Source organism: Ceratotherium simum, chromosome 33, assembly GCF_057802395.1.
Source record: "Ceratotherium simum simum isolate JZ-2026a chromosome 33, ASM5780239v1, whole genome shotgun sequence".
Taxonomy (NCBI): domain Eukaryota; kingdom Metazoa; phylum Chordata; class Mammalia; order Perissodactyla; family Rhinocerotidae; genus Ceratotherium; species Ceratotherium simum.
Genome location: NC_141932.1, coordinates 773,330 through 786,990, shown reverse-complemented (window position 1 = coordinate 786,990; position 13,661 = coordinate 773,330). Strand labels below are relative to the sequence as shown.

Sequence of the window (13,661 nt, the reverse complement as noted above, 5' to 3'; positions counted from 1 at the left end):
GGCAGGGTGGGCTCAAGGGGGCCTGGCCCTGGTGAGTGGCACCTGGGGTGTGTGTGATGTCAGGGCCATGTTCAGATCATACCAGGAGCCTGTCTTGTTCAACCAGTGTTGTGGCGACACTGCCAGTGGGCACACCCCATTTCTACCTTTCTTCCCCATATTGACACTTTGTCAAGTTGTCAATTCTACTACTTCTCATTTTCTCTGTGACTTCCAGCCCAGGGATAATCTCCACCTCCCCAGACTCCACATCTGACCCGCTTGTCTCACCGCTCCTTCTGCAGGGCTCTCCACCATTGGCCTACCATGTTGTGCCGTGTGGTGTACACATATCCTTAAATTGGCCTTGATCTCCTGCTACTTTGTTGCAATTGGATTTTCCTGGGTTTGACACGTCTCTGGACAGCCGTACATGTCACCAGCACACAAGTTCCTGTGAAAGCCTTTGGTGGAGGAAGGAGTTGTAGACCTGTCTTGTCTCCCTGTGTGACACCCTGTCCTTGTGCCCTTCCCCTGGTGAAGCCTCTACAATTCCTTGACCTTATGGGCCCAGTAACGCACAACCAGACCCCCACTCCCACTTCTTGAAAAGCATCCCATAGACTCACTCCTGGATACAATTCAATGGAGTATTTCACCTGGATATAATTCAATGAGTCAGTGTAGACTCATTCTTTCCAACAACATCAACACATACTTCACGTCACTTCTTTGCTTTCAGGTTGCTGGTACAGAGCAGAGAACAAAGAGGTATCTTCTGAACAGTGTTTCTATAGAAGGACTGGCACAGGTCAGGACTCCCAAGGCATGGCCCTTCATCCAAAAGTCCACCCCTGTGAGATGTACATCCCCATCTTGAAACACATTTTACACTTGGCTGAGCACCATGGAAAACATGGTGGGCAGAAAGTGTTTACAAGAGAGCAGCCTGTACCAAACAATTTTATTTCAGTGCAGACCTTCAGTGTCACCAGGAGCAGCATGTTGGTGAAACACTTCAGAAGCAACATGGACAGGGCCTAATTTGTGAAGAGCTTCAAATTCCATGTGTCCAGGAAGCCCTTTACCTGTGTGGAGGCTGGGAAGGACTTCCTGGCCACCTTGGGATATCTCCATGAGCATGTCACTCATACCACGGAGAGGCCAAACAAAATCACCAAATATGGGGTTGGAAGACAATGTTATTACAACTGGGAGAATGCCAGAAAGCCATCAGCTGCAAACATACACTTTTTCAGGACCAGGGTGTCCATAATGGAGAAAGGTCTTATGAATGTAGTGAATATGGGAAATCTTTTAGCTGTAGCTCCACCCTCAATTATCATTGGAGACTTCACAATGAAGAAAGACCTTAGTTGTGCAGGGAATGTGCAATTTCTTTTTCAATATAGGAAAAGTGGAGCAAAGCCTCTATGAGTAGCTGCCTTCCTGATTTGAATCTCATACATCCAAACATCCAGGGGAGATTCCCTGCAAGTCTACTTTATGTGGGAAGCATGTGTGGCTGTGTTGCACTTTCTACCCTGCCCAGGGCCCTTCCCAGATTTATGTCATTACCAGTTTCTGTTGTTGAAGCCATTTCACCTCTACCACCTGGCAGGTCCACACACTGTGCATCAGTCACCACCCCAATGTGCCTGGGGAAGCTGACCTCCGTTCTCTCAGGTATTGGAGCAAGTTAGGAATAGCCTGAGTCCTTAGGGGATCCACATTCCCTTCTCTCTGACTAGTTGGGGTTGGACCTCCCCCAGTTTTTTCCTAGAGGAAACCTAATGAATTCTACCGGCACCTTGCCAAGAAGGACTACCTTTTCAGGGACATGTTGGTCTCACGTGATACTTTTGATGAGTTTTTTTAGCTCCCAAGTCACTAACCCGAGAACTACCTGCCACACTCTTTTTTGGGTTGTACGATAAGACAAGCTTTACTGTTTAAGTCCACTTTCTCTGGGGGGCTCTGTTCACTTCGTGGGGTGGATTATAAACAGATTGGGGGCTCTGCAAGTATTACAACTTTTGTGGAGTCCCAAACTTTGTGTGCCTCTGAGGGAACAGTATTAGGGTGGAAAATGGCACGTGAGTTTTGGGCAAATCTGCATTGTTGCCCATGGCCTCTTGGGAAAGATCTGTCATCCTAATTCATGGCCTGAATGCCTGGGTGATCAGTTGCAGAAAGCCGTCCCCAGAAATCCGCACACGGCGCCTTTAACAAGAGGTGAGCCCTGGAAAGAGAGCGTCCTTGCCCAGGGAACCTCGCAATGGCTCTTGGACTTTTCTCCTGGAATCCTGTGGGGAACTTTCTTATGTCCGCCCTGGACTGTGGGCACTACATTACCCAGAGTGCTCTGCGACGACAGACGGATTCCTCAACCAATGAAGCTTCAGGAAAAAGGCATCCTGTTTGGGCACAAGGGTGGGGGCGGGACTTCCGACGTCCTCCTCGAGGCGGTCGCTTCGGTACCTGGTTGTTCTGTTCAGGATCCGGGGCGCTGGGTTGGGTCTGACGTGCTGGGACCGAGAAGGCGCGAGAGGAGGCGCTGTCCCCGCGGCGCAGGGCGGGTCTGAGGCTCGGCGACGCCGGGGGAACCCGCGCCAGGGCCGGGACAGGGACCGCCGTGGCCAGGACCCCTGCTCTCCCGCCGCTCGCCCCGCTCCTCCCCAGAGTCCGATGGCGGCGGCCGCGCGGAGGGAGCCGGCTCAGGTCAGTGCTCGTGCTCCGCGCCCTCCCCGCCCTCAGCCCAGCCCAGCCCTAGAGCCCCGAGTGCGGGCGCCGCTCACGGGCCTGCTGCCCAGGCCCCGGTGTCCGGCACGGGGAGGCGCTCGTGGGGCCTGTTTCTGAGAGCTGGGGTGACGGGTGTGGGAGAGGGTCCCAGGCGGAGGGCCCGGCGGGGCAGAGGCGTGGAGGGCGTCTGAGCCGGGAGGAGTCGGGGACCTGGGGTCAGTGTTCTGTCTGTGGGGAACAGAGTGTGAGGCGGAGTTAAACCTGGAATAGCAGGCTGAGGGTTTTACCTCATTGTGAGGACTCTAAAAGCCATGGAGAGTTTTGAGCAGAAAGAGACACGATCTCCATTAGGGTTTTAACACTTTGCCCAAGCCTGTTCAACGGAAGGGCAGAGTGCAGAGGGACGATGTTGATGTTCAGGCGCTGGGAGGTGGAATCTTTATTCAGGGTCACACACCTGTTAAGAGGTGACATTGAGCACTGAGGCCCAGAGGTTAGACAGCCGGCCTGAGGTCGCGGGGCTCCAGGGCCAGGGAAGGGTACGGGGAGGCATGAGCCGTTGAACGTCGCCATGGGCCCATTCCTCCAAGGCCTGCCTCTTCGCGCTAGTTCTCCTAGGTGGAGAAGTACTTACGGAACCCAGACAGGGAAGTGGAGCGTGTTCCAGTACCTCACTGGCCCCGCTCCCCACTCCCATGTTCTCTGGATTGCAGTGTCCTGACACTCATCATGCCATTTCCCCCATCCTTGAGTCTGTGGACTCGGAAGAAACCGCACGCCTAGGGTCCTAAGTCCATGGCAGCGGTTATATGGAGGTGTTCCCACTTCTAGCAACCATTGTAAATAGATGTGGAAGGTTAGGTTCCTAAGAGCTGGTAACAGGATGTGCTAATGCCTAGAGATACAGCTGTGCTCAGGAATGTTCAGGAACCACAGGTCTCCTTTCTTTCAGATACGAATAAATAGCAGGTGGATAGGACTCAGGAGAGGAATGACTGCCGGAGGTGTTGGGTGTGTATTCGGGGGGTAGCTAGAGGTTTGGAGCACAGGAGGGAGGTGTTGCTACCCAGGTTTTAATGGGCTTCATCTGGCTCCAGAGTGGAACTCAGACTCGGCTTCTGAGAGGAAGAAGGATGATCAATATGGAGGTGACTACCATAGTCTAGGTGCAGGTTAATGGACAGGGTCGTGGCTCAGGAAATGTGGTTGTCTTCTGGCTGCATGTGTTTAAAGGGGCACCTAGATTTTCTAATGTGGTTGGTGAGGGAGTGAAACAGGAATTGGTGATGATCCCAGGGCTTTTGGTCTTAGAAGCTCTAGGGATGGAAGCTGCATCAATTGAGATGAGAGAGTTGGCACTTGGCGTAACATTCACTGGGGATATCAGGAGCTTTGTTTTGACTGTGTTATGAGTCTGAGATGTTTCAAACATCACTGCGTGGAGGCATCAAATGAGCAGCTAACGTTACAGGTTGGGGGGTCTGAGGAGAAAGTCAGGTTAGAGACATCCAAAATGTGGTATCTACAGTATGGACCAAGATGAGAAGATGAGTGAGCTGGGGGTCACATTTAGGAAGAGTCAAATTTCAGGTTGTGGTGGCAAAGCTATTAGGGGATGAGGTGTAGAGGATGGGAGGTGAGGGCTGGGTTTCTTTCATGGGACCTGGGTGATGGTATTGGGCTTCATAAATGTAGGTAAGTGGCTGTTGGTTTGGTGTATCAGACCGGATGGTCTGGCAGCTGGCCAAGGCTTCCAAAGGAGGAGTGGACATGAGATGGTTACAGAGACAAGGGATAACAAGGCAAGATGACATTCAGGCCAGAGCTCGTGCTGATTCACTGCTCGATGGACTCACCAAGATTTTGGGAGGACTTTGATGGGGCCTGGGGTGTTTCATTCAGCCTGGTTGATATAGTCTGGGGTAAATTTGGCCATCTCTGAGAATCACTAGCCCTGGGATGGGCGATTACTGGGGCTGGGGTTTGAGTTACGGTTAAGGGGACAGAAAAATTTGGTTGTGCTGAGGCAACAGCAGGTGCATCACAGAAGTAGCAGGGGACTATGGGTATCTGAGATCCACAGGTGGTTCTGTGTGTCTAAGTCTGAGGCAGGAACAGAGCCACTCAGTGAGACCTTCATGGGATGATTTGAGGTGACACTGCTGTTGGGAACCTTAGGATGTCTGTGGGCATACTGGATCCTGTTTGAATTTGCCAAGCATGCTGTGGGTGCTGTCTGCCAAGTTGTGCTATAAGGCCTAAACCTGGTACGATGTGCTTCCTTTACATTTGCTGAAAATGAGACGTCCTGAAGTGGCCTGAGTGCAAGTTACCTCCCCACACTGCTCCCATGCATGATGTCTCCTTGCCTCACAACCCTTTTGACCAAGGGAACCAGGAGCAGTTCCTGTGTATCCCTTTGTAGCAGGTGTCAGTTCCCTACCAGCCTGTGAAGTTATGCAGACAAGCCAATCACATCCTCCTGTGGGAACCAGGGGCATCCCACCCTCTTGATTCTACAAAGCTTGCATCCCACAGCCCCTGTTGTTCACTCTTTTCTGGAGGGCAGCTGCCATGTGGGCCTTTGTGGTGAGTGGTGTCCTGTTCTCAGAGGTGTGAATTTACGTGATTCATAAACTGCTGTTGGTCTCGAGAGTCCATTGTCAGGTGTCATGTGTTTGGCGACCACCGTAACCAAGGGTGGGGTAGGAGGAAGTGATTGGAATACAGTCCAAGTAGCATATGGGGAGGGTAGGGAGATGCCTATGGTGTGGGGCAGTGAGGTGGTGGTGACCATGGGACACGGAGATTGAGGGATGTACAGTCTGAAAAATGATGTGTACTTGGAGAGGGGCATGTCTGAGGGTCCCAGGGCCCTGCACTGATAATTACATGACAGTGACCATACCAGGGGAATTGTTGGTCTGGAGGGGGTGGATCCCCGTATGCTAGGCCACAGCTTAGATACATATTTGTCCACCTGCCTCCTGTTGCTGGTGGTTGTACCCAGAAGTCAGTGGGACCATGCGGGGACGATGACACCAATGGTGCCAGGGCCTTATTTCCCCTCTGACGCTTGGGAGATGAATGGTCATAAGGGTTGATTTGTGGGGGAATGGATTTTGGCTCTCAGAAGCGGACTCTTTGTGGTTTTATCTGTTACCATCATAGCAGGGCAGTGTGACATTTGAAGATGTGGCCATATACTTTTCCTTGAGAGAATGGAGTCTCCTTGATGAGGCTCAGAGACATCTGTACCGTGATGTGATGCTGGAGAACTTGGCACTTACAACCTCTCTGGGTAAGTCCCTCACACCTTTCCCCCTGCCCTGAGGTGGTCTCTGCCCTTTCCTTTTCCCCAGAGATAGGTCTGTCCTCCTCACTCAGGACCATGAGCACTGCTTCCTTCCTCAATTCCCTAGGTAGGTGCTGTGGTTGGTAGGAGTGAGGTGTGTGCAGTGCCCTCTCCTCTCCTTGAGCAGGGCTAACACCTACTTCCCTGCAGCCTCCCATGGAAGGATCCAGGGTCAGGAGTCTTGCATTCAGCCTAATGTATCCCCCATCACTTGCTGTCTTACTGGCTGGGTGACATTGTCCAGATCCATGGCATCTGTGTGCCCCAGGTCTACTTCCTTCCTCTAGCTGACATTTCCTCATGACTGCTGGTTGTAGGTAGTAATTCTCTGATGTGGACCATGGGCTATTCTTGCAAGACCCCCCTCCAGAGTTCTCTGTATAATATTTAGTTCCTTCTGGGCTATGATGTGCTGAGCTGTTTTGGATCAGCACCAGCTGCTCACATGTTGTGTCTCTGCCTTGGTATTTGCATTCTGCAGGTCCCATATTCTTGCTCGTCTTGGGAGTGGGGCAGAGAGTCCTTGGTTGTCCACAGGATGGATATGAATCCAGACTCAGCAAAATGTGCCCAGAGGGAACTGGACACCCCATGCTGGGGGAGGGCATTATATCAGTTCTGTGCTCAAATGATACGAGAAACCTATTCTGTTTGGCTGGTACTTTGGTGCTAATGCTGGTGGCCACATTCTATTTCTGCTTTTTCTCCCCCAGTCTTGACATTGTTGCTTGTCAGTTCTACACTGTGTTACTTCTACTCTTAATCCATCCTGTGGCTCATCCTCACATCTCTGGAACTCCATATCTCATGTATTTTTCTCACTGTTCATCTGCAGCAGTCTCTAGCATTGGTCTGTATATTTTGCATTATGAAATGTGTACCTAGCTGGGCCAGCCCCGTGGCTTAGCGGTTAAGTGCTCGCGCTCCGCTGCTGGCGGCCCGGGTTCGGATCCCGGGCGCACACCGACGCACCGCTTCTCCGGCCATGCTGAGGCCGCGTCCCACATACAGCAACTAGAAGGATGTGCAGCTATGACATACAACTATCTACTCGGGCTTTGGGGGAAAAAATAAATAAATAAATGAAATTATAAAAAAAAAAAAAGAAATGTGTACCTAGCCTTTGTTTTTTTTGGTGAAGAAGATTGGCCATGAGCTAGCATCCATGCCCATCTTCCTCCATTTTATATGTGGGACACCTGCCACAGGACGGCTTGATGAGCAGTGCATAGGTCCATGCCTAGGAACCAAACCTCTGAACCCTGTGCTGCCAAAGTGGAGCACGCGAACTTAACCACTACGCCACTGGGCCGGCCCCTATGTACCCCATTCTTAAATCGTCCCTGACCAACAGCTGCTCTGTTGCAGTTTTATTTTCTTGGGCTTGGAGATAGCTGTCTACATTGCCCTCACATCACCAGTAGACAAGGTCCTGCTGACAGTTCTCTGCAGAGGAATGAATTGTACACCCTATCTCTCCTTGTGACACACCACATGGTTGTGTCCTTCACCTCATGTGGTCTCCCCAATCCTGTGATCTTTATATCCCAGTACTGCTAAACAGCCCTGTGTTCAACCTGAACCCAACTCCCTGTTCCTGTAAATAATCCCATGCACTAGTTCCTGGGCTTGTGAGACACATACTTGTATATGGGCTGCCTCCTGCCACCAAGGTCAACATGCTCTTTACCAACATTTCTTGCTTTCAGGTTGTTGTCATGAAGCAAAGAATGAGGAGACTCGTTTTGAGCAGAGCATTTCTGTACAAAGAGTATCACAGGTCAGGACTCCCAGTGAACATCTGTTTCCCAAGAAGGCACACCCCTGTGAAATGTGTGGCCTGATATTGAGAGATATTTTACACTTGGTTGAGCACCACGAAACACATGACAAGCAGAAACTGCACAGATGTGGTGCATATGGAGAACAATTGTATGTCAGCACAAACCTTCGGCAGCATCAGAAGCAGTGCACTGGGGAGAAACCCCTCAGAAGCCATGTGGACAGAGCCTCATTTGTGAAGAACTGCAAATGCCGTGTGTCAGGGAAGCCATTTATCTTTAGGGTGGTTGGGAAGAACTTCTTGGCTAGCTCTGAATTTCTCCAGCAACAGACCACTGCTGCCAGGGAGCTGTCAAACAGTGGAACCCAGAGCAGAGCAGCCTTTCAGAGAGGAAAAACTCATTGTAACTGGGGAGAATGCATGAACACCTTCAGCTGCAAACACACACTTATTCAGTACCAGAGAGTCCTTACTAGAGAAAGATGTTTTATGTGGAATGAATGTGGGAAATTTTTTAGCAGAAGCTATAGCCTCAATCAACATCAGAGAGTGCGTACTGGAGAAAGAACTTTTGACTCTGAAGAATGTGGAATATTACTTAAAAAGTCTCACCTTGTTGAACACCAGAAAAGTAACAGCAGAGATAGGCCTTATGAGTGTACAGAGTGTGGGAAATCATTTACCCGAAGCTCCAACCTCATTACACATTGGAGAGTTCACACTGGAGAAAGGCCTTATGATTGTGGGGAATGTGGGAAATCTTTTAGCCGAAAGTCCAACCTTATTGTACACCATAGAGTTCACACCAGAGAAAGACCATATGAATGTACAGAATGTGGGAAATCATTTGTCCAAAGCTCTACACTCCTTCAACATCGGAGAATACACACTGGAGAAAGGCCTTATGATTGCAGTGAATGTGGGAAAACTTTTACCCGATTCTTTGCACTCCATCAACATCAGAGAGTTCACACTGGATCAAGGCCTTATGGGTGCATTGAATGTGGAAAATCCTTTGCTGAAAACTCCCGACTTATTAAACACAGGAGAGTTCACACTGGAGAAAGGCCTTATGAATGCAGCGAATGTGACAAAGCATTTTGCCAAAGTTCCTCACTTCTTCGACATCAGAGAGTTCACACTGGAGAAAGGCCTTATGAGTGTGGGGAATGTGGGAAATCCTTTGGGCAGAAGACAACCCTCATTCAGCATTGGAGTGTTCACAGTACAGAAAGACCTTACAAATGTGGGGAATGTGGGAAATCCTTTAGGCGAAAGTCTGAGCTCATTCAACACTGGAGAGTTCACAGTGGAGAAAGGCCATATGAGTGTGGGGATTGTAGGAAATCATTTAGCCAAAAGTCCAATCTCACTATGCACCGGATAGTTCACACCAGAGAAAGGCCATATAAATGTAATCAGTGTGGGAAATCATTTAGCCAAAACTCGACGTTCCAAAAACATCAGAGAATTCACACTGGAGAAAGGCCTTATGAGTGCAGTGAATGTGGGAAAACTTTTAGCCAAAGCTCTGCGCTCTGTCAACATCAAAGACTTCACACTGGATCAAAGCCTTTTGAGTGTATCGAATGTGGGAAATCCTTTGTTGAAAATTCCAGACTCATTAAACACAAGAGAGTTCACACTGGAGAAAGGCCTTACGTGTGCAGTGAATGTGGGAAGTCCTTTGCGGACAACTCCAACTTCATTGTACACAGGCGAATTCACACTGGAGAAAGGCCTTATGAATGCAGCCAGTGTGGGAAAGCATTTAGCCAAAGTTCTTCACTCCTTCAGCATGAGAGAGTTCACTCTGGAGAAAGGCCATATAAGTGCAGCGAGTGTGGGAAATGCTTTGCCAAAAACTCCAGTGTCATTAAACACGAGCATTCACACTTCAGAAAGTCATTATAATGTAGCAAATATTGAAAATCCTTTATGTACAATGCCAGTCTCATGAAACACCATAATGTTCACAGTGGATAATGGCCTTATGAGTATGATGAATGTGGAAAATCCTTTAGCCGAAACTCTAGCCTCATTACATACACACTGGAGAGTTCACACTGGGGAAAGGCCTTATGAGTGCATTGAATGTGAGAAAGCATTCAGTCTGATCTCATTGGATACCACAAAGTTCACATCAGGAAAACGATAATGTGCAGGGAATGTGTCATTTCTTGTTCAGTATAACGACACTGGGGAGATTATGGCACCTTATGAGGGTGCCATCTACCTCTATTAAACTTTGTATACCTGATAAATCACATAAATTCCAGGTATATGGGAGCTGCATTGCACCTTTGATTTGCCCAGGGCCCTTACCAGATTTATGTCACTGCCAGTTCCATAGCAAAAGCCATCTAACATCTATCACTTTTCAGGTGCTCATGGTGTGCCTCATTGACCTTCCCTAATTGTCCAGGGAAGCAAACCCTGATGGTCTCCCATTTGCAGGAGGGATTTGTAAGAAGGCTGAATCCTTATTCCTTTCTGTGATTACTTTCTCTGATGAGTTACGTGACTGGCCTGACCAATTTTTGGCTCAGAGGACTCTGCTAGTGACTTGAAAACATAGTCTGCCCTTTTCAGGAATATTGTTGGTCCCACATGACTCTGTGATGGAATTTCCTGCCCCTCAAGTCTGCAGCCCAGGAGCAGCCTGCCTCCTATTGCTCTGCTTTGTGAAAATGAAGGCCTTATTAAGTCGCCTTTCATCTGGGGGTTCTGTTCACTGTGTGTGGTTGTTTGAAAACAGCTGGGTTCTGCTAAAGGAAGGGGTGAAAAGCTTTGGTTGGGATCCCAATCTTTGTGTGTGTCAGAGGGAACAGTATGATGGCAGAATATGCCTCTCTCCAGTTCTGCCTGAGTTTGCATTGCTGCCCCAGACCTCCAAGAAAAGAGTGTTGGGATTTGTAGACCTATTTGTAGCCTGGATGCTGTGGTATTTTGTGGTTCAGAGGTCAGTCTGTGGAGAGGCAGCGGTGATAACCTTTGGTGCTTCTGAGAGCAACATGAAATTGTTCTCCTGTTCACAGGGGATGTTGTATTGTGCTCAGTGCTGCTGAGGGAAGTCTGTTCCCAGGTCCTGCAGTGGAGCCATATGCCCTGATGTCTAGGATTCTGCAGAGTGGCATCACAGGTTATGGGGTTGTATGGACAGGGGAATCATACTTGTTATAGAAACACTGGATTTAAAGGGAGGGGAAGAGACTGCCCCAAATTGATTGGGATGTGCCACTTTTAAAGGGGCATCAAGAAGGTTCCAGTCACTGTGGCTGTGAAGGATGAGCAGGCTTAAAAATTCTCATGGCCTCCAGAACTATGTTTCTTGTGTAGCTGAGGTCACTGTGAAAGGAAAACATGTAAATGTTTTGTGGATTCCTGTAGCCTGTCTGGGCTGTTCACCTGAAGGCTATTGCTGTGCAGGAACATGAGGCTACAGAGGCCAGCTCTGTGGCCTTTGTGCCCCAGCCTGCATTCCTCTTGAATCCTGTGGGAAGTGGCTCATAGCTCTCCAGTATTTGCTACCACTGAGGCAGGGCATCCCTCCAGGGCATGAGGAAAGAGTTGGTGGAGTCAGTATTGGTTTATCAGCCTGACATTCCAAAATTCTAGGAAATCCAGATTTTTATGTTGAACCATATTTTTAGTCCTCTAATAAGGTGTAAACGACATGCAGTAAGCTGCTTATGTTTAACCTGTGCAATGTGATAAGTTTTGACATTCACGTAAACCCATAAAACCACCAATAATCATGATGATGAAGCTTTCTAGCTCTTTTACCTTGGGCCTTTTGATAATGTCTGTCTTTCTCCTCTAGCTGCCCTCCAGGTAACCATTGATTTACATTCCTTTACAGTTGGCTTGTGTTTTCTAGAAATTTATATGATTCTTTTCATAAAGTATTGTTTTTTTTCCCCTGGGTAGCCCCGTGTGGTTTCTTCATTTTGAGATTCATCAGTGGTGCTCATATGAGTAGTTCTTCCTTTTTATATTGTGGGAAGTTTGATGTTTTGTGGATGTACCACTGTTTACTGTTTATTCTTCTGTTTGCATATTTGAGTTGTTTTCAGTGTTGCAAATAAAACCACTGAGATGTTTGAAACCAGTTCTTCATATACATGTTTTATTGATCTTTTGTTAATTTCTTGGGGTGCAATGCCTGAGTCACAGGGTAGGTGAGTAGGTAACTTTTTAAGAAATGCCAGACTGTGACCTAACATGGTTGCCCCCTTTTGTCTTCCTGCCAACAGTAAATGAGACTTCCATTTCTTTGCCAATAGTGGGTATGGTTGATTTAAAAAATTGTGAGCTTTTTAATCAATGTGTAACCATATCACAGTGTGGTTTTAGTTGCATTTTCCTGGTATTTCCTGATGTTGAACATTTTTTCACTTATTTGTCACTTGTATCTTTTCTTTGGCAAAATGTCTGTTCATATATATATAGTTTGTTTTTTAAAGTGAATTTTGGCTATTTCCCTTTTCACTAACAAAGAAGAAGTGAAACAACGAAGTCTTAGGTCTTTCATTCCTTCTTTAGTGATGTGACTTCGTTGCTGTAAGGAATAATTGTTTTTGAATTTGGGAATATTTGCTGAATGTTTTTTGTGCTGTATACAATGCAGTGGCCATGTAGAGTATATACTTTTCTGTTTAATCTGCTTTGTGAATCCATTTTTGATCACTTTCTTAAGTCTAGATATTCAACAATACCATGTATCGAGCCATGATTTATAGTGTTTTCCAATTTCCCTAGTGTAAAAACTGCCACCATGGCCAATTTAAAACTGCCCACATGATGTCATTGTACATGGAGTTGGAATAGTTGCTAGTAGCATACCATTATATTTTATTCTGGCATACTGATACTGTAGCTGCAAACAACCTTTAGAACATAGAAAATAATAAGATGTGGAATCATAAGAAAGGGTGCTTACACCCTGAAACTAAAATTTTCCTCCTGCCTTTTTAAATAATCTCTCTCAAAATATAAAATTACAGACATAGTGACATATTTATATACAGAAATGGAAAAGATTGTGTTATGAAACCATAAGAACTCTTCCCAAATTTTCCATCATTATTTACCATATCATGACCATTCTTTTTTTTTTTTTTGGTGAGGAAGATCAGCCCTGAGCTAATATCCGTCACCAATCCTCCTCTTTTTGCTGAGGAAGATTGGCCGTGGGCTAGCATCGGTGCCCATCTTCTTCTACTTTATATGGGACACCACCACAGCATGGCTTGACAAGCGGTGTGTCTGTGCCGCCCGGGATCTGAACCCCAGGCATCCGCAGGGGATCATGCACACTTAACCGCTATAACGCTGGGCCGGCACCCGTGACTATTCTTGTTTCATCGATCCTTGTGTACATGAGTGTGGATTAATTTTCTCATAATTTCAAACATTATAGCATTTAATGCATAACCTCTTCAGAATGCATTTTTGAAATGGAAGATCTAGTTTGTAATCCCCGTAACTGTTACACAAAATTACAATATTTTAAAATGTGATAAGTATGTTATCAATGGGCAGTTTTATCAGTTGAAAAATATGTTTGCTTCTTAGATCAATTGCATGCAGGATCCTAAGTGTATCATTATGGCTTTCAATAGTTATGTCTCATAGATCTCTTAACTTACAGGTTCCACTTACCTTTTTTTTTTTTTTTTTTTTTTTTGTTGAAGTTGTAAGGCATTTGTACATTAGAATTTGACACATTCTGAGGTTGGTTTATTGAATCTGATACTGTTTAACTGATCACCCTTCCCCCATAATCCTGTACACTAGATA

General features: G+C 47.1%; 1 protein-coding gene across 2 annotated transcripts; it reads left to right on the top strand.

The window, feature by feature from the left end:
* Nucleotides 1-2,446: 2,446 nt before the first annotated feature.
* On the top strand, nt 2,447-11,970 carry LOC147912679 (uncharacterized). Of its 2 annotated transcripts, none has more exons than XM_014794371.2 (3): nt 2,447-2,700; nt 5,896-6,022; nt 7,786-11,970. In XM_014794371.2, the coding sequence occupies exons 1-3, from the start codon at nt 2,668-2,670 to the stop codon at nt 9,771-9,773; spliced, it is 2,148 nt and encodes a 715-aa protein (XP_014649857.1). In that variant the 5' UTR covers nt 2,447-2,667; the 3' UTR covers nt 9,774-11,970. The 2 variants fall into 2 exon arrangements, with proteins under 2 accessions (XP_014649857.1, XP_087278103.1); XM_087421977.1 differs by having other exon boundaries at nt 5,893-6,022.
* The last annotated feature ends 1,691 nt before the right edge of the window (nt 11,971-13,661 follow it).

What these genes read in the sequence shown, in the direction of transcription:
- LOC147912679 (XM_087421977.1), top strand. Translation starts at nt 2,668, where the DNA reads ATGGCGGCGGCCGCGCGGAGGGAGCCGGCTCAG. An exon ending in CGCGGAGGGAGCCGGCTCAG is followed by an intron (nt 2,701 to 5,892) that starts GTCAGTGCTCGT and finishes TTACCATCATAG; the next exon opens with CAGGGCAGTGTGACATTTGA. An exon ending in GGCACTTACAACCTCTCTGG is followed by an intron (nt 6,023 to 7,785) that starts GTAAGTCCCTCA and finishes TCTTGCTTTCAG; the next exon opens with GTTGTTGTCATGAAGCAAAG.